The 18,831-nt window shown below is 48.6% G+C and overlaps 1 protein-coding gene across 6 annotated transcripts in view; it reads right to left on the minus strand.

The window, feature by feature from the left end:
- GPR155 (G protein-coupled receptor 155) overlaps positions 1–18,831 on the minus strand; it is a 1,263,615-nt gene that overhangs the window by 45,182 nt on the left and 1,199,602 nt on the right. For 4 of the 6 annotated variants that reach the window (XM_069616249.1, XM_069616248.1, XM_069616250.1 and 1 more), the window contains one exon: positions 17,604–17,744. The exons of 1 other annotated variant lie outside the window; for it this stretch is intronic. In XM_069616249.1, the coding sequence (XP_069472350.1) occupies positions 17,604–17,744 (141 nt within the window). Of the gene's footprint in view, positions 1–17,601; positions 17,745–18,831 lie in introns of those variants that run through there. One more of the 6 variants, XM_069616253.1, reaches the window with a different exon arrangement.

Raw genomic sequence — 18,831 nt, forward strand, 5'->3', positions numbered from 1 at the left:
AGCGGGATACTCCTTTTTTTCCAATGCACATGGCTGCATGTCTCGTATCGACTACTTTCTTATCCCCCTGATCATCTCACGTAGGCTCTTAGCTGCGCGCTTTTTAGCCAGGGGGATATGAGATTACTACCAGCTTCCCCTAGAGCTAAAGAGTGGGCTGGCAAAACCCACAGCTACGTGGCGGCTCAACATGTATTACCTTGGGGTCCCCAACGTGATGGAAGAGTTAGCCCAGAAAATAGCTGAATACTTTGATACCAACGAGGGGTCGGTAGACAGTCTGGTCACACGCTGGGAGGTTTATAAGGCAGTGCTGAGAGGGGAAGCGATATCACTAACAGCGGCCGCAAAGGCTAAGCACACTAGGGAGGTAGAAAATGCGGAAGCATTGGCCATCGAAGCAGAAGGGGGTTTCCTTGCGCACAGCATACACTGGTCAAGGCACAAGAAGTGCTGCGCAATGTGGCCTTAGATAATGCTAGGTCGGTGCACTGGGCGGTCAAAGGCCAGATCTATGAAACCGGAGATAAAGCGAGGAGGGCACTTGCATGGCTGGAAAGACGAGATCAAGAAAAAGGTATGTGAGGGCTATAAGAGATGCACAAGGGGAAATGGTTGTGGAAGCCGCCAACATAGCGGAAGTGTTTGCCGCCTTCTACGAAACATTATATACCGCTGCACAAGAAAACGAGAAACTGAGGGCATTTGAGTTTTTAGATCCGATTGCAACACATCACCTCGTGACACAGCAGGCACTTCAGCTAGAAGCCGATATTACTGAAGAAGAAACAGCGACCGCGATGCAAGAACTACAGTCCAGGAAAACACCCAGACCCAATGGCTTCCCGGTTCAGGCCTGGAAAAGGGTTAAAGAGCCAACTGTCAGACTGATGCACCGCCTTTTCTTACATTGCAAAAAGGAGGGCACCCCCACCGGACTTAAGGTGGGCACATATCGTGGTTCTACCAAAACCTAGGAAGCCATCAGAAGAATGTGCTTCCTACAGGCCCATATCGCTCAACAATGGGGAAGCCTAGATCCTAGCACGAGTTCTGGTGTTTACTTGGGGTTATAGATTCACTCATTCATCCAGACCAGTGCCCTTCTATGCCCTCCAAATCCACCCAAATGAACCTACGACAGGCCCAGTTCGCCATTGAACACTCCTCTGTGCTTGCTGCTCCTGCGGCTCTCCTAGCGATTAACTTCGAAATAGCATTCGATTCGGTCAACTGGGCAGCCCCGTGGGAGATTCTGAGATGAATGGGATTTGGCAGGAACTTTCTGGAATGGGAGCACCTGCTTTACACCTCTCCCGAGGCGATGGTGCGGGTCAACGGGGTATCTTCTAGGAGCTTTGCTCCAAGGCGTGGAACGCGACCAGGGCATCCCCTTTCCCCTCTATTATTCACTCTTGCCATCGAGCCTCTGGCAATTAACTTGTGGGCCGCTCTGGAATGGGGGGGGGGTTTAAATGGCCTTGGGGAGGGGAAGACAAGGTCTCACTTTATGCTGATGACGTCCTGCTGTACATATGTGACCCTGCGACTCAGTCCAAATAATAACAGAGATTTTGCTGGAATACCAGAGATTTTGCAGGTTGAAAGTTAATTGGCTTAAATCAACACTCATCCCACTACAGGGAGGGGTTTGGCCCATTCTCCAAGACTGTCCATATATGTCACGATCTCTGGGTTTAAATACTTCCGCATCCACATGAGCCCCCGCATGGAGGATTTCATCCGCCTTAACCTCAACCCAGTGATAGACAGATTTGCGTCGGACACTGTGCACTGGCAAGCACTCCCGTTGACGTTAATGGGCAGGGCCGCACTTTTTAAAATGCTCACACTCCCGTGATTCCTATATGTGATGCAAAATACCCCATGTCCAATCCCTGCATCGCTCTTTGACAAGATAGAGGGCTCGATTGGGGGGGTGGGTAGGGGGGACGATAGACCGGGACAACTGCCTGCGATGTGGGATGGAAGGAGTCACCTTTTTTCACACATGGTGGGAATGCTCGTGGATACAGGTATTCTGGGGCAAATGTTTTGATCAATTGTCTTGGATCCTAGGCTCCCAAATCCCGAACAAACCTAAACTGGCATTATGGAGTATATGGGGGAGGGGAGGGGGAGACGGGGTTCACTAAATATGAAAAAATAGTAATATCAACCACACTGGGGCTAGCTAAAAGGCTTATTGCCACACTATGGAGTTCGCCGGTCTGGCCACGTCTTGGCCCATCGTCTGCTGAAATGACGAGATCTATGGCTCTGGAGAGGCGGATATACAACTCTAGAGGCTGTCCTCAGAAGTTCCAGAAAGTGTGGGGCAAATGGAAAGAAGTGGGTTAACCATGAAATAGGACTAACCTGGGTTGCCCTCCCCCAGCCGATGGGCCCGTTTAAACACGGCCGGAGGAAATATTCTTAATCAACCGCCTGACTTTGTGTTTGAACCCGCAATGACACTAGGGGAACCGGGCATATGCTAAGCCTATGGCTAACCCGTGAGTTCAGGGGTGCAAAAAGTACCTTGGTAAGGCCTGCCCCTATTTGGACTGACTTATCTACGCTCAGCTATGACTTTAACTGATGTGCCATATATGTTGTGAACTGTATTGTATTAAAAACCAAGCAATGGTATATGTTTGCCGATTATGTTGATCAAAATCAATAAAAATTGTTATACTAAAACATTTAAAAAAGCCAGGCCTGAGCCTTTGAAAGAAACCACAGAATTCTGCTCCTGGAGCCTTATCCAAGTCAAACTCAATCACGGAAGACAGCAACCCTCCAGGGAAGCACCATCCGCTCCAGGAACTCCTTTTACAGTTCTGAACAACAAAGCACCTTCACCCAGGGGGCTGCTGGGGAACGGGTCAACCCCCACTGGAGTACCGCCGCTGCAGGCGAGGCACCCTCCACCATGAAGACCCCTCTGCTTACAAGCAGGAGGACACCACACAGGGGCCATGTCTCACCAACAGCAACAACCGATCACCTCCCCACTCCGCTCCAGGCCCTCACTCTGCAGGTGCGGGGAAATCTCCCAAAACAGGATGGCTACGGTTAGTCACACCCCTGCCCTGAGGGTTAGGGTGAATGGATGGCACCCGTGCACTGCCCCTCCAACACCTCTGCTGGGGAACTGGCATCTACGGTGTTGATTCTCCACCTCCAGGCACCCTCCCTAGTGTACAGCTGGGACCCTCTGCTGTCTCTGCGCACCAGCCCTCACAAGACCTCCACCTACCAATGGAGCCCATGAGCCACCCAATGCTTTGATGTAGTCTGGTTTTGGGACCAGATAAATGCTCTTTTAAACGCTCTCCTTTGTATCAGGGTTCAGGAGGAGAAATTACCACTCTGTGCATTCTCACGGAGGGCGAGGTCTTGGTGGAAAGACATTTCCTCATAATAGTTCCTCAGTGAGTCTGGCTCAGTTGACTGGATTGTGATAATTTCATGGTGGACCTGGCCAGGGATAAGCCGTGTTCTGGAGCATTCATAGTGGGAAAGGTGCAAGTTCACTCATCTCCGATTTGGATGCGGTGTCCAGCCCTACTCTTTCTTCCATGCCGGAGTTCCTCTCCTGGAGGGGCTGTTGTGGGGTGTGGTGCACCACTGTCCTCTTTATTAGAATCCCGATAAGCAGGTCAAAGTCCTGCATTTCCCAATGACGCCTAAACAGATCTGCTCTCCTCACTGTCCCCGTACTAAGTCAAATGTCCAAAAAAGGCATTGCTTCTCTGTGGATACCCTGCTCGTGGTGTCCCTTACCAGCAAGTGGTGTGCACTCACTTAGGCCCCAGAGCTCTGCACACACAATGCCTGCAAGGACCTCTGCACATGGGATGCCTCCTCCTCAAAGGCCCGGTGTCTCCAGGCACACTGCGAGTCACTGCCCCACAGTCAGCAGAGCGATCTGCACCTCTGTTGAGGCCCACGGTTCCCTCCTCACCGTGGACCCACTCCCCTCCAGTCAAGCTGATGGCAGGGGATGCAGGGGATGCAGGGTCGGCAGGTGCCCTCGACAGCTGCCTCTGCTGTTTCTCTGGGGCACCCACACCCCTCCTCCTCACCGCAGGTCACACTCTCGGTCCAAGAAGCAAAATCCTGGGGCATAAGCCCAAATCAGTCACACAGATCACCTGGTCCACCTGTCTCCTGCGGCCCAGGGCCAGAGCGCAAGTCCCCGCTCTCAAGCCAAGGTCCAGCCCACCTGGCCTCCGCTGAACCGCACTTCCCTGGGCCTCTCGTGATGCCAATGTGGAGTCGTCACATGGGACGGAGTGCAGGCTTCCTTCATTCACCAGTGACACAACTGTAAATAAGTGATTCCTGGGGCTGAGATCCCACAACTTCGGCCACCAACACCTTGGGGAGTCTGGAACAAGCTGCACGAGAAAGATCACTGACTCGGGGGCTTAATGGGGGGCCTTGGATCCCTTCAATGCCCGGTAGAGACTGAGCAGGACAGGCCAGCTAGTGCATCCCTCTGCCCTCTGGTGGCCAACCGAGACAGATATTTCAAACAAATGGTGTCCAGTGCAGGTAGCACATAACACTGAGAAGAGTATCCATAAGGGTAAGATAATGAGTTGCTCATCTCGAATAGCCTTGTCAGGCTGTTAGCCACAGATTTCAATCTCAGAAAGGCCACCTCAGCTCTTCATTCTTCCAAGTATGATAATGGCATACAACTAATTTGGGTAAAATGTAAAGGTTACTCACCGTAGTAAATACTTGACTAATACTTCATACTAATGTTTTAAAGGTCCAAATCCAAAACGGCTGGGGGTGCATGTACAAGTTCTGCAAGTAATGTGGTGACATAAAGAGTGTTGTGGGGGGTGACATCAGGTGTGGCGACGTCGCTGGCATAAAGTGACACCAAAGCAGACGCAGCGCGAGAAGTCCCATGGTGGAACTCAATGAGGGGCGGGTGCTGCAAGATGCTGCAGGCGGTATATGATAGGGGGGCTTTTTGGGCAATATGTGAACAATAAAGAAGCCATTTTGTTTGTAGGCCCACGTTAGGGAAGCATTTCTCACAGAAAGCTCATAAGAAAAGAGCTGCAGGCCTATGTGTGACAAACAGTATGTATTTCTTGACCATTTAGCAGAAACGGGGTGCTGAAATGTTGCACAGCTGAAGTTTCCCAGGAGAACGCATCCACAGTGAAGTCACTGTAAAAGATATTTTCCAGGAAAATGAGCTAGGGACCTGGGTGCACAAGGTGAATTGGCAGAGAAACAAAAAATAAATACGGTTAACTAAACTCCAGGCACAGCGTGGTATAGTTTTTTCAGACTACACTTGGCAGCAAGGCATGAGAAGGGAGCGGGGTGGGGGGGGACTAGAGCATTGGGTAGGGGTTATAGGGCGCGGGACAAGGAACTAATCAGTGAGGAGAGGTTTCGGTGTCCATAGGGTGCAACACTGTACAGTGTCCTTGCTGATGTCCGAGGGGCAAATCATTCGTCCGACTTTGTGAATGGCTCACCCCTTGCGATCTCAAGCCATTTTGTATATCAGACATTGCCAACCAATGGCAAAAAGTGTTTTTGTCTGATCAGCACAATCACGTAATTGAGAGGCAGTGTGGAAAGGTTTGTGTCGTCACAAGGGGTGTTAATGTAAGTGTGGCCAAAAGTTTTAGCATCCAATTAGGATCACTCAACATATATTTGGATATGGGGGCTGATGTAGTCCCACCAATCAGCTCCTGTGACCAGACTTAATAATGTAACTAAAATGTATGGTAATCTGGTGAATTATGTATAAAATGATCAGCCGCAGTGGGCAGCACTGACAGCTCACTTCATTCAATTCGGTTTGGGTCCAATACGTTTGTGTTACTTCCTGCTTGGTATACGCTGCTTTTTTGGATTTCTTTTTGGTCCATGGAGTTACTTTTCGTGGAGGTCTCATGGTACACTACCCTTTCCTTCATACTCATCAGATGTTCCTGCATGTTGATGCCACTGCATCCTTTGTGCTCACGGAAAAAAACCTTTTGGGTGAAGCTGGAGCACATGCGTTTGGCACAGCTCCACTCCGCATGCCAGACCCTCTGGCTTCACCCGCCGGTCGTTGCGACCATCAAGACCGGGACAACGAACTGGTCAGTGGAGAAGTAGAGAGGGCATATAGAGGAAAGGGGACTACAGACTAGGAGTATAGTAGTCTCTACCGGGAGTAACTTTTAAATATTCAAAAGACATATCCCTTTAATCCATACTCAGGGGAGATTAATACAGTATTAGGGATAAAAAGAGAATCCAGATAGAATTCTTTTACTGGCATGGATTCTATAACACAGTTTGTCCAAACTTTGCATCAGCTCTTGAGCTATGAGCCGTACAGTAATGTCTACAGAAAGTAGTTGAGGCTCATGTGGCCACCCAACAAACAACATTAATGGGAAAAAGTCTCTGAAAACCACAAAAGCAGCTTTAGCTCTCACTGAATGGGCATGATGACCATGTGGAGGGGGGGGCTTGCCCTGCCACCTGTAAGATTCAATGATGCAAAATACCAACCATCTTACATTAGTGGCCTTCGAAGCTTGTTTAGTCTGAGTTGCCGAACCACATGTGACAAATAACCTATCCATGTCCTTAAATGTTTTGTCTTGTCTACGTCGAACATGAGTGCTCTTAACGTCTAGGCAGTGGAGAAACCTTTCCGGATCAGATAATGGACCTGTGAAGAAAGTTGGTAAATCACTCTCTTGATTGATCTGACAGACACCCCTTTGGGCAAGAAGAAGTGTTGCGCCATCAAGACCAGTGTGCAGTTTGTGAAAAACTGAGTAGCCCCTTGGTAGAGAGCTTGCAGTTAACTCCTGGCTGATGTCACCGCTACCAAAAACACTGCCTTCCACAACAGGTCTTGCAATTCTACTGAACACACAGGTTTGAAAGGCTTATGAGCTAAAGCCTTCAATACCACGTTTAATTTCCACAATGGGTGAGGGAACCTAAATGAAGAGCATGAGTCAGTCCAATGAAAAGCTTTTTGATAACTGAATTGATAAATGAAAGGGACAATTCTTTCAAGTCATAATAGGCTCCAAGGCACATTTTCCAAGAATCACTCTTGACACTAGTCTGCGCAGTATTTACCAGATAAGAGAACAGATGCAAAAATGCCTTTAGTGGATTTACTTGCTGGTCTATATGACAATGTCACAACCTGATGCATTTACTGTGATCCTGGGCTCCAGTCAACAGTTTGATGGTTACCTTTGGCACAGCCTCATCACCCTCAGTAAGTCCCACATGAAGCATGGCCAGCTCTTCAGGATCCACACTGTCAAGTTCAAATATTGAGATGAAGTGTGGAGCACACGACCCTCCGCCTCACCCCATTGACTGAGCAGGCTGGGTACTCATGGAAAGAAAACTAGAGTGACCTTCACTAATGCCGGGAAAAGAATTGGGTCACACACAGTTGGAGGCTATGAGAATGACAGAGAAATTAGCGGAGGCTCTGAAGTTCCTCAAGAACATGTGTGTATTGTGAAGGTTCCATGTGTTAATTTCCCCGCAAAAATATCACCATACAAAAATATTGCCATAATTTTGGGGCGATAATAAGCCACCCCCACAACCACCAGTCCCAATAACCCCATAAATTATCCCCACTAAGAATATCGGATATGGCCTTACCCCACGACCATATATATGGCGATATTATTGGTGGGGCTAATATTACCTGATACCATTGTGAAGGCATCATCAAGTGAATTAAGCCACATAGAACAGGTTCAAGATTGGTTCTCAAAGAGATTTATTAACTTAAATGTCAGGATGGAGTAAGGCCTAACTTCCCCTATGCTAAGTGAGGACAATCTAAGGATAGTTTGTGTCAGGGAATCCAAATCAAAAGTCTGTGTATCCAAAACCTATACTTGCCCCCACAACTAACTGTATACAATGTGTAGGGATGTCAGCACCAAAATGAATAGTGTTCCAAAGAAAGTTCAGCGCTTCTTTCAGCTCTTGGTTTATGATCAGCTTCCCCTTCCCCAAGTTAGAAACAGTTCACAATGTATCGGGGTTCCCTTCCCCAAGATTCCAAATCTTGCAGCTTTTCAACACCAAATTCCTTGGGACACTTACTAGCTCTTTTGTTACCAGTACGTTTCACTGGTTCACATAGGTTGTCCTGTTTCTTGTCTTCAAAATCACATAAGCGGCGGTTTCAAAACACAAGCTTTTTAATGGATACTTTCATTTGGCTTTTTCCATAAAGGGGTGCACTCGGTCTGGGTGCAGTTGTCGGACCAAACGGTCGACCTATTACAGGTCCCACAATCGATATCCCTTCTTGACTGCTTTCCATCAACAATTGGCCACTGCCTTCCTTTGACAGTGAAGCTGGTTTCTTTCATCAGTGTCACACTCTTATAACACTTTACTGTGGCTTGTTTGGCAACCATGCACTTTGTTACATTTTCTGTACTCTTCTGGCTCTTGCCAATACAGGTTTCCTCTTAACCAGCAGTTCCTTGTACTACTTACTTTGGCTTTGGGGCAATACTTGTACTTGCCCCACCTTGCTTTCTCACAAGTGCTCATAACTTGCTTTTGCTCTGTGCGGCATTCAAACGTGCTTACAATGTCTTTCAATTTCTTTCGTATTCAAAAGTACTTGCTTTGGCATTCAAAAGGTGATTATAACAACTTTCAGTTATTTCAGTATTTAAAAGTGCTTGATTCAAGTTCCCAGAGCGCTACAGTATGAGTGTTTCCTTGTTTCCACTCACTGGTTGCACACAGCAGCTCCCTTCTTTCTCTTCCCACTCCTCACACTGTTTTCCGCCTTCCAATAGCTCACAGAGAGCACCATTCGCTCTCCTTGAGTCTCACAGCGTCTGGTGTGCTTCGGCGCTCCACAGCTCCTGCTGCGTGCATCAGACAAGGAGGGCTGCAGGACATCCAGACCCTCTCGCAGCCTGCCTCGGCGTCCCTCTCTCCTGCTCGACAGCTCCCAGCTTCTGTCTCTCCAGCTCCTCTAACGCCACCTTGCACCTCTCGAGCTCCAGCCAGCTTCTCGCTCTCCTTGTGCTGTGTGGCAAAGATTTTTTATATCCAATTGGCATGTTAAGTGACCTCAGGAGTGGGTCATTAAGGCTAATTGCCTGACCATGGCGGAATCCATTAGGTGGGTGTGCCTGGTTGGACCACCTGTATGTCTCCATAGCCCTCTTCTTGGCCTCAGTAACAAAGTGGTGTTTGGGGCTGTCAAAGGAAGTGTGTATAACTTTGTGGTGTCTCCTCCTCGTCTTGGTACCTGGCTGATGTGTGTCTGCATTAACAATAAATTATAAATTACTCACCATAGTGACTAACATACTCCTAGTCCCCTTTCCTCCATAATGTATTGGTGTCTCTCGCTAGAGACGGAACCTTTTTCACCAGAAAAATCAACTTCCCCTTTAAATTTGGATGCGCGTGGGGGCGCAGGCCTGGGAGCATGCACTCCCCTGACTCCGCCCACCATCGCCACTCCTCAGTCCCCTTTGACGCATTGACAATATTACCATTGCCACTAGTTTAATAAGGGGGGGAGGATGGCGGGACGTATGGAGGAAAGGGGGCTATGGACTAGGAGTACGTTAGTCACTATGGTGAGTAACATTACTCCTACGTCCCGTCCCCTTTCCTCCATACAGTATTGGCTATTACAACTGAATGTAGCCCCCGGGTGGAGAGTTGCCCCTCCTAGGAAAACAAGTTCCTTAACACCGCCTGACCAAAGGCAGCGTCCGACCTGGAGCCGGAATCCAAGCTGTAGTGCTAGCAGAAGGCAGACGGCTTAGCCCATGTAGCCGCCTTGCTGATAACCTGCCATGGAAGGTGCCTTTGGAAAGCAACCGCTGTGGCCCTAGCTCTGATAGTGTGGGCATGCACATTTGCTGGGAGCGGCTTGCGCTGCTCCTCGTAGGCCTCCTTGATGGCCATAACCTTCCACCTTGCTATGGAGGCTTTGGAAGCCTGATAGCCGGGCTTTGACCCACTGAATGTGACAAAGAGCATCTGAATTGCGGAAGGTCTTGCTCTGTCCAGATAGAATTTTAGAGCACGCCCGACAGACAGTGCAGCACCTTATGAGCGTCACCCATAGGGTCAGCAAAAAAGGTAGGTAACACTATCTCCTTATTCAGGTGGAAAGAGGAGGACACCTTAGGTAAGAATGTGGGGTGAGTTCTACGCACCACCTTGTCCTTGTGAAAATTAGTATAAGGCTCTGAAGCCACCAGTGCCTGTATTTCACTGACCCTGCGTGCAGATGTAAGGCCCACCAGTACAGCCGTCTTAATGGTGACTAGCCTGATGTCCGCGGACACCATAGGTTCAAATGGTTTATGCGTGAAAACGCCCAAGACCATGTTGAGGTTCCACACCCGGTGTGGTTTCTTGATAGGCGGGTAGAGCCTGGTGAGGCCCGCCAGGTGTCTTTTAACCACTGGATTAGAGGAGAAAAATACCTCCTCATCCGAGTTACGGTAGGCTACGATTGCCGCCAGATAGGTGCGATGCATGTCCACCTGCACCCCCGAGTATGCGCGGTGTGCAGAGAAGGATAGGCCATTGTCCAAAGTGCAGATCAATGGATCGACTCTCTTTGCTTCAGCCCAGTGGCAAAACCTAGTCCACTTGCTTTTGTACTGGCTCCTGGTAGCATCGCTCCTAGCACCCTGTATAATGTCTAGGTTAGCTTGTGACAGACGTAGATGCCTTAGTGTGACCTGTTCAGGAGCCACGCTGCGAGGGCTAACCTCTGGGGCATGGGGTGAGTGACCGTGCCTCCCTGCTGTGAGAGTAGGTGCGCTACCCAGGGAGCCAGGGAGCCGAATTGAGGCCAAAGGGTAGAACCTTGTATAGGAATTGGAAACCCATGATCCTGAAACTCAGGAATGACCGGTGTTTTGCCAGATGGGGACGTTTACGTATGCATTCTTCAGATCCAGGGAGCACATCCAGTCTCCCATGCACAATGTCTCTGCAATAAGCGCTGGAGTAACCATCTTGAACTTTTGAAGAGGGTAGAAAGGTCCAACACAACTCTCAGGCCTGCCTGGTTCTTCATGTGTATGGCGAAAATCCATGAATAGAAGCCCAGACCCCGCTAGGAGGCTGGGGCTTCCTCCTACTGCCTGGCTCTCTACAAGCGAGTGAATTTACGCCAGCAGAGTTGTTGACCAACTCTTTGGGAGTGGAGGGGAGGAGAGATGAGAAGGAGGTAGAGGTAGGCAGAAGCCAGTGGATACTACTGATAGGATACAGGGTTCCACGAACCTTGCACGCCAGCATTGCGAGTGAAGGGCAAGCCTGCCCCCCCCACTGGAGACTCGTGGATCCGGATGATAATGTCATACTTTTTTCCATCTGAGGCTGGGGCTGAGGAGGGGGGACTGAAAGAATCCCTTATGCGCCATCTTGTGCTGCTTGCGGCGGTGCTGGCTCGGAGACCAGCCCGGCTGTCTGGACCATCTTTCCTGGAATCCCCAGATCCCTCCAAAGGATTGACCTTTGTCGGAATGCTGGTGCCTTTGGCTGTAGGCCTTAGAGGTGGTCTTTGTGAGGATGGATAAGGATTTGGCAGTCTGGGAACTGTCTTATCAAGTTCCTCGTCCATAGTGGAATGGAACACCATGGACTCCATTATGTCCTGCGCTACAGTCTTGGCTTCCACCAGCCCCGCCTTGAAGCGCACCGGACTGTACCGTAAGTTTGGAAAGGAAGTCAGCTATTTCCCGCCAAAGCCTTTGGTTGACAGCAGCAAGCATAGCGTCTGCATTTGACGCACTAAGATGGAGCGAAGCGTTGGAATAAATCTTCTTTCCGTATGCTTCCAGGATCTTCTCCTCAGTTCCCAGGAGTGCTGAGGCTGAGGTAGCCGAGGATGACTGTAGCTTGGAGTAGATTGAGGCCGCTGCGATGACCGAGGAGTGTGGCTGAGGATGTGCCGACAGCAAGAGTGGATCCCCCCTCTAACTGCCTGTACTTGGCGTCAAGGCACCTGTTAGGCTGCGCCGAATGAGGTTTAAGCCATCTTTTTTGGCCAGTGCCACCACGTCCTTTTGCATTGGAATCCCTGTTCTAGCCGTGGGGCATAGAGTGAGGACCTCCGCCAAGACCCGCACCTCTGGTTGTTCAACCTCGGGCTGTGGAAGCCCCACGTATTCGGCTAGGCCTGCGAGCCATTCATGAAATGCCTTGGCCGATGAAGGTGTGTTGGGGTCCTCCTCCTCCTCAGTGTCCACCAATGTGTCCTGTTGGTCAGGTGCAGCTGGAGGAGTGCTGGGTGCCGGGGGGTGCAGTGTATTGACAGGAGCTGGCGGCTGCTGTGGGTGCCGATAGGGAGCTGCCGGGACTACTGGAGGCGTGGGAGCCGGTGTAGTGGGAACTGGCGTGGGCAGCTGGGGTTGCAGAGGAGCCAGAAGCACTGAAACCATGGGTGGAGTGCCCGTGGGTGCTAGCGGCTAGACCAGAGGGAGCATGTGCCTGATCACATCCTTGAGGATGACGCCCATCTGTGAAGACCTCATAAGCATCAGGAATCGTCTGAAAAACTTGTCTTTCAACCGCTCCACCGGCCTGTGAGGCGCGGGCATGGACGGAGGGCCTGGGGGATGCTGAGACCTGGGCACACTCTGCCTTGTTGTATGTGTGGTGTATCTGCCCTGTGACACTGAAGGGTATGCCGTAGGCTACGTGCCGGGTGAAGACCAGTCACACCAGGAAACTAGTTCCCCTACCAGGGATGGTATCGGGCGAGCTACCATTTTGTCTGACCCGGAGGCCATTTTGTCAGGCTGCATGCCATGTACCCGAGATGTGGTGCTTGCCGCGCTGGGCCCTGCCTCTTCCTGGACTCTTGGCGGTGGAGGTCGAGGCCTACCCTGTACCTCAGGACGGGGCCTGGTAGGCAGAGTGCCCTTGGCTGAGTCGCCGGTAGTGCTGCGCACAGGCACACCATCAGACATTTGTCCGGTAGTACGGCATAGCCCCCCAGGCAGAAACCCAGTAATAAAACCTAGTGGTCCCTCAGCGACATCACCAGTAGGATCTCGCGACCCCTCGGGGGAAGGGCGTGTGGAATTACTAGGTCGGAGGCCTAAACCAGGAGCGCTGGTGAAAGCGGTCCATTCCAGTCAATGTGGAAAAGAGGACTGGGGAGTGGCGCCGGTGGGCGGACTCACGAGAGGGCATGCTCCCAGGGCCGCGCCCCAACGTGCATCAAAATTTAAAGGGGAAGTTGCTTTTTCTGGTGAAAAATGTTCCGTCTCTCGTCTCTAGCGAGGGTCACCCATACAGTATGGAGGAAAGGGGACGGGACGTAGGAGTAAAGGCTGTTATGCATTTATCTCACCCAAATGAGGATGTGTTCTCCTAGTTGGTCTCTTCCTCATCCCAGTGTTGAGGTAGTGTTTCTGGGGAACATTTGGGAGGGACGAGGAGGGAAAGGGCTGAAGTAGCCTACAAAGGCTTGAGGGATAGAGGGTTCATTCTGACATGGGGATGGGGGATACCATGTCTCACATAAGGACATTCCCTCTACCCATGTGATCCTCCCTCGCATATCCGCCCCCAGGTTCAGGATCCAAAAGCAATGGCCTTTCTCTGGCTACCTGAGAGGAGGATCCAGGGGGAAAAGAAGTGAGGGCACCATCAGGTTCCTCACAGTATGTAGGGGTGACTTGGACCGTATCCCTCCCTGAGACAGTGAATACATGTGTTTTGGTATGGAATGGGAAGTAGATGCTGGTCATATACCTCTGATCCCAGTTATATTGCAAGGGACAGCCACAGGGGAGCATTAAGCAGAACCACCACCAAAGGGAAGAGCCTGAAGGCCCCTGCCTGACCAAAAATCCCTGACAAAGAAAGAAAACAAACATTGACTCATTGTCTTGAAACTCTTCCCGCAAGATACTATTAAAACTCATACGGCCACTAGTGCAAAACATCCAATGGTAGAAAGAAATAATTTCAAAGCCTCAAAGATTGTCTGAGCCCTAAATTCCCATGCATGATACAATGTTGCCAACTTGAAATTTTCGGGAATAACTTTACCTCCAAATGATACAAACTTATTAATCCATTATCAGCCAACACAGTGTTTCCTCGCAGAGAAAAAGCTGCAAACTTACAAAGAGGCAGCATTCCCAATCCTTCCACAAAATCAGATCCAGAAACTCTAGTCAACTTATTCAACACAAATCTATTGCTAGCACTAGACCAAATAGCCCCCCTCAAATCCAGGAAAGCCAAACAACCCAGCCACATCAATAAATGGTTCACTCCAGAATTAAAAGCCCTGAGGAAATCCAAAAGATCTTTAGAAACCAAATGGATAAAGGACCCCACTCCCCAAAATATGGCCCTTTTCAAAACAGCTGCAGCCAACTACAAAACAGCCATTATCAAAACCAAAAGTGATACATTTAACAATAGAATTCAAAATGCCGGCTACAACGTGAAAGAATTCTTCACAATCCTCAGGGAAATGGAATCGCCCATACCTCCCCAGTCCACTTGTGACAAAGACGCCACCTGGTGTGCCAACATCCAGAAGGCAGTACTAGACAAAATAGCGTTACTCCAGACTAAAATTGAAACTAAAAGAACCCTCCTCGCTTCTAAAATCAACAGCACGGCCATCCACAGTCAGCACCAGAACAATAACCTCTTCGATTTCTCACCTGTCACCACTACAGAGGTAGAATTCATAATCGCTAGCCTAAAATCCTCTAAATGTGAAGGAGACATCTGCCCAGCCTCCATCATTAAAGAAAGAGCCAACGACTTTGCCCCCTTCATCACCACAGTGATCAACACCTCCTTTGCCTCATGTTCAGTTCCTAAGAATCTCAAAGATGCCTGGGTCAAACCACTGATTAAGAAACCCACCCTAGACCCTAACATTCATACTAATAACTGCCCCATTACTACTGTCCCATTCCTGAAAAAAATCCTGGATAAAGCAGCCTACATCCACATCCAGAACCACCTTGAAACTCACAACCTTCTAGGCCTCCGCCAATCCGGCTTCAGACCTAGACATGGCACTGAGACAGCCCTTCTAGATCTGAAGATCCAAATGGACGAGGCAAAAGACAATGGCCACCCCTTCCTCCCGCCCTCCCTCCCTCCTACTCTTGGACCTCTCAGCGGCCTTAGATTGAGTCGACCACAGCATCCTAACTTCTCACCTAACCACATCAGCCTCCTTCTCACCCAACGCAGCCAAATGGATCCAATCCTTCCCATCGAAAGATCTAGGAGGGTCTTCTCAGACACTGCATCAGCAGACCCATCACCCATTTCCTGTGCAGTTCCCCAAGGCGCCTGCGTCTACCCCACACATTAATAACATCTTTACTAAGATGTTATTTGACCTCCTAGATGACATGAATGTCCCATATACCAATTATGCTGATGATACTCAGATCCTCATCACACTCTCCGGCACCTAGGAGACTGACTCTTCCCGCCGCAATGAAATCTACAGCAAAATCCAAGACTGGATGGCCAAGCACGGTCTGTGTCTTAACAACGACAAAACCGAGCTTCTACTCATTGGCTCAAGACAACACCTAAACAAACTCAACCCACAGTATAACTCCTTCAACATAGATGGAAATGTCATCAATGTCTCCAAAGACGCTAAAACCTTAGGGGTCTACCTTGACTCCACCCTGTCACTTTCAAGACAAGTAAACGCCACAGCCTCCACATCAGCGTACACCACTAAACTAATAACTGCCTGCAGACCATTTCTATCCACACAAAGCTGTATCACACTGACCAGAGCACTGATACTATAAAAAAAAATCGACTACTGCAACTCCCTCTATCTAGGCACCAGTAAACAAAACATCCACACGCTCTTGCTTAGACATGAACATTCCTTCCTAGCATTCCAATTCAAAGTTAATTCCTGGCTCCTCTCCCCGACCACCTTCTCTTGAGTTACACTCTCGCAACTACACACCACTTATATATTAATGTAAAAATTATGTAAAAATTGTATAATATGTAACACAGGGTCTCTCGCTGCATGCTACATGTAATTACTAGCACTCAACTATTTCCTATTATTTATTGTATTTCCCTCATACTGTAATCTACTATATCTGTATATGCACATGTACCCTACTGTAATTCATTAAGTATAACTTGTATATAACTCTTCCTTTAAGACAAGCACCTAGCTACCTCAGTGTCCAGCGCAAAATAAGCAAATAAAAGCAAACCAAACCACAAGGGTTGGAAAGACTGACAAGGGATTGATCAGCCACGGGTTCACACAGTGGGGAAGCAATGAATCCCTTTAATTCGCAGGCAGTACTATGCCGTAAAAGGAAGAGGGATGAGGGGGAGATTCTAATACAATACCTATCTGCTGCTATCATAGTTTGTCTGAAGGAACTGGCAGGTACAAAATGTCACTTCTGCAGTTCCACAGGCTGTGCTGTCTCTTCTCACAAATTGTCTAAGCTTCCTAAATCACATCATCATGAATGTGAACACCCAACCTGGAGGTTAGTTATTCAGCTATGACTGAAGCCAGCATGCCATCTTTTGAGTTTGGTGTTTTAGGAGCCAATGTCCGTAATATCCATAAGCCCATTTTATGAAAAGCTCAGGGAGAGTATGATTCTCGGTTTGCCTCATCTAACATATCTGTCTGATCTTTAGCAAACTGCCGTGAAGGGGCTGCCGTGCCGGCACGGGCTGAAGCAGTGGAGGAGCTCTCTGGATTAGCATCAACATACCCGGTACAAGTTTGTTGTTGGATGCCTGCGACATATCCCTTATCGGTGCTACCTGTGGGTCTGGAGGTGGTCCTTTAGGAAGGGCAACGGGTTTGGAAGAATCACAGGTGGAAGGCACTACCAGTTACGGTATAGGAGCAAAGGCAGGAGGCTGCATGGATATCTACAATTCTAATTAGGCATATAAAGTATCTCTACATCGACCAAGAAATCAACCGTTTTTGAAGTTTGCTACTCAGCATGAAATGAAGCTCAAAACAGAAATGGGAATGTGAGTTTAAAGGCTTCAAATTTGAAATATCGTACAGACAATGGGGAAAGCAGTCCCAAAAGGGTCATGTCTGGCTGTAGAAAAAGGTGACCATTTAATCCTAGTGGTCAGAGGGGCACCATCTCCAGAGCCTTTATACGCTGGGAGCGAGAACCCAGTACCACCCCGGTTTTTGATGTTTCTGCCAGCTACAGATGTCAAAGAAGGATCCAACTACTTACATGCAACATCTGAAACACTCCTCACCATGAACCACTGATTACAGGGAATCCAACAGATTCCTTGAATTATAATGATTAGCCTAATTGTAAATGTATGACTTGCAACTTCTTAGACCTTCAGGAAATGAGTTTTGCCCTTTGGATCAACCCATCTAGAGTAAGGTGGGGTCTCACCCTTTCAAAATGACTGCCTGATTTTCTAGAATAAAGTACAAACAACCCACAAAACTGAATTTTCGGAATGTATCTAAAGGGCATATGAAGCATAGCTTAACTTTAACACAGTTTAAAGAAATCACCCACCTCTTGTCTTTGACAATACTCCTCACACAGTGGTCCTTATGATAATTCACAAACTGGTTACATGTCATGCGGATTTCCTCAGGGACCGCAACATCTCCGCTATCTGCTGGTACTTCTCTACCACCCCAAAGAAATTCAAGGCTGGAAAACACCACAAATTCACCAACAACAAAGAAAGAATGATAACTGTGAGGAAAATGCAAGGGGTTTGCTCTTGATAGCCATTGACCATTACATGTTGCATGATGAATACATTAAACACATCATCAGAACTTCAAGTGACACCTGCTTACTAGACCATTTGTTTTCACTACAGGCTCAGTTTAGATTACCCACTAAGTAGCAGAGAGGGGAATGCTTGAACATGGTATGTTAATATACATTTATACTGCTTCAAATCACTACTGTAGTAGATTCAGAGCACCTAGACGTGTCTACGGAGTGGCTTACAGTGCCCCCACCAGGGGTACGCAGACCCAAAGCTGGAGGAAAGAACATGAGTATAGAGAAGGATAAGAGGAGGGAAACCAATACATGGATGCTATCAACAAAGGAAGGGAGTGATGTCCTCGGGCACACATGTTTTGAGATAGCAGAGGTGCAAGTCAGTCCTGTTAGGTGGACCAAAGTTCTGCACAAGAGAAGAGGATGTGACCTAATGTCAGAGAAAGAAGAGTAAACAAGAAACAGGAATGAAAGGAGTCCTGCAGAGATGAAAGGATAGGGTATACATAAACAACAAAAGGCAGTGAAGTGGGAAGGGCTGGGACTAAAACTGAGAATCAGATGTGGTTCCCACTTGGGGTGTACACAGAATAGTCACAGGTTTTCCTAAAGTGTCAGGGGAAACGGTAGCCTTCTAAGCAGCTCATTAGTCTTTCACTTTGAATGGTCATGGACCAGAGCAGCAGGGCTGGGCTGTGCTCCTGCTGGGTCTTGAGTATTGACACAGAAACAGAATAGTCACTGCCACCTGAAACAGGAACCATTGCACTGTTAACAAATATGGCAAAATGGACAATACTGAGAGGCGACAAAGGAAAGGGACAGATTGCCTGCTGGAAAGTCCAGCAGCCAAACTCTGTACAAAGAAATTAAACTAGCACAAATTAGGGCATGGGCAATTACACAAGCCTTCCCAGAAATATCCAGGGAAGAACAGGAAATCAAAGTTAGCAAGGTTCAAGAATGGGAACAGGAAGCCACAGCATATTAACTATGACTGGAA

The sequence above is a fragment of the Ambystoma mexicanum genome, chromosome 9, assembly GCF_040938575.1.
Source record: "Ambystoma mexicanum isolate Mex_15411 chromosome 9, UKY_AmexF1_1, whole genome shotgun sequence".
NCBI classification, from domain to species: Eukaryota; Metazoa; Chordata; class Amphibia; order Caudata; family Ambystomatidae; genus Ambystoma; species Ambystoma mexicanum.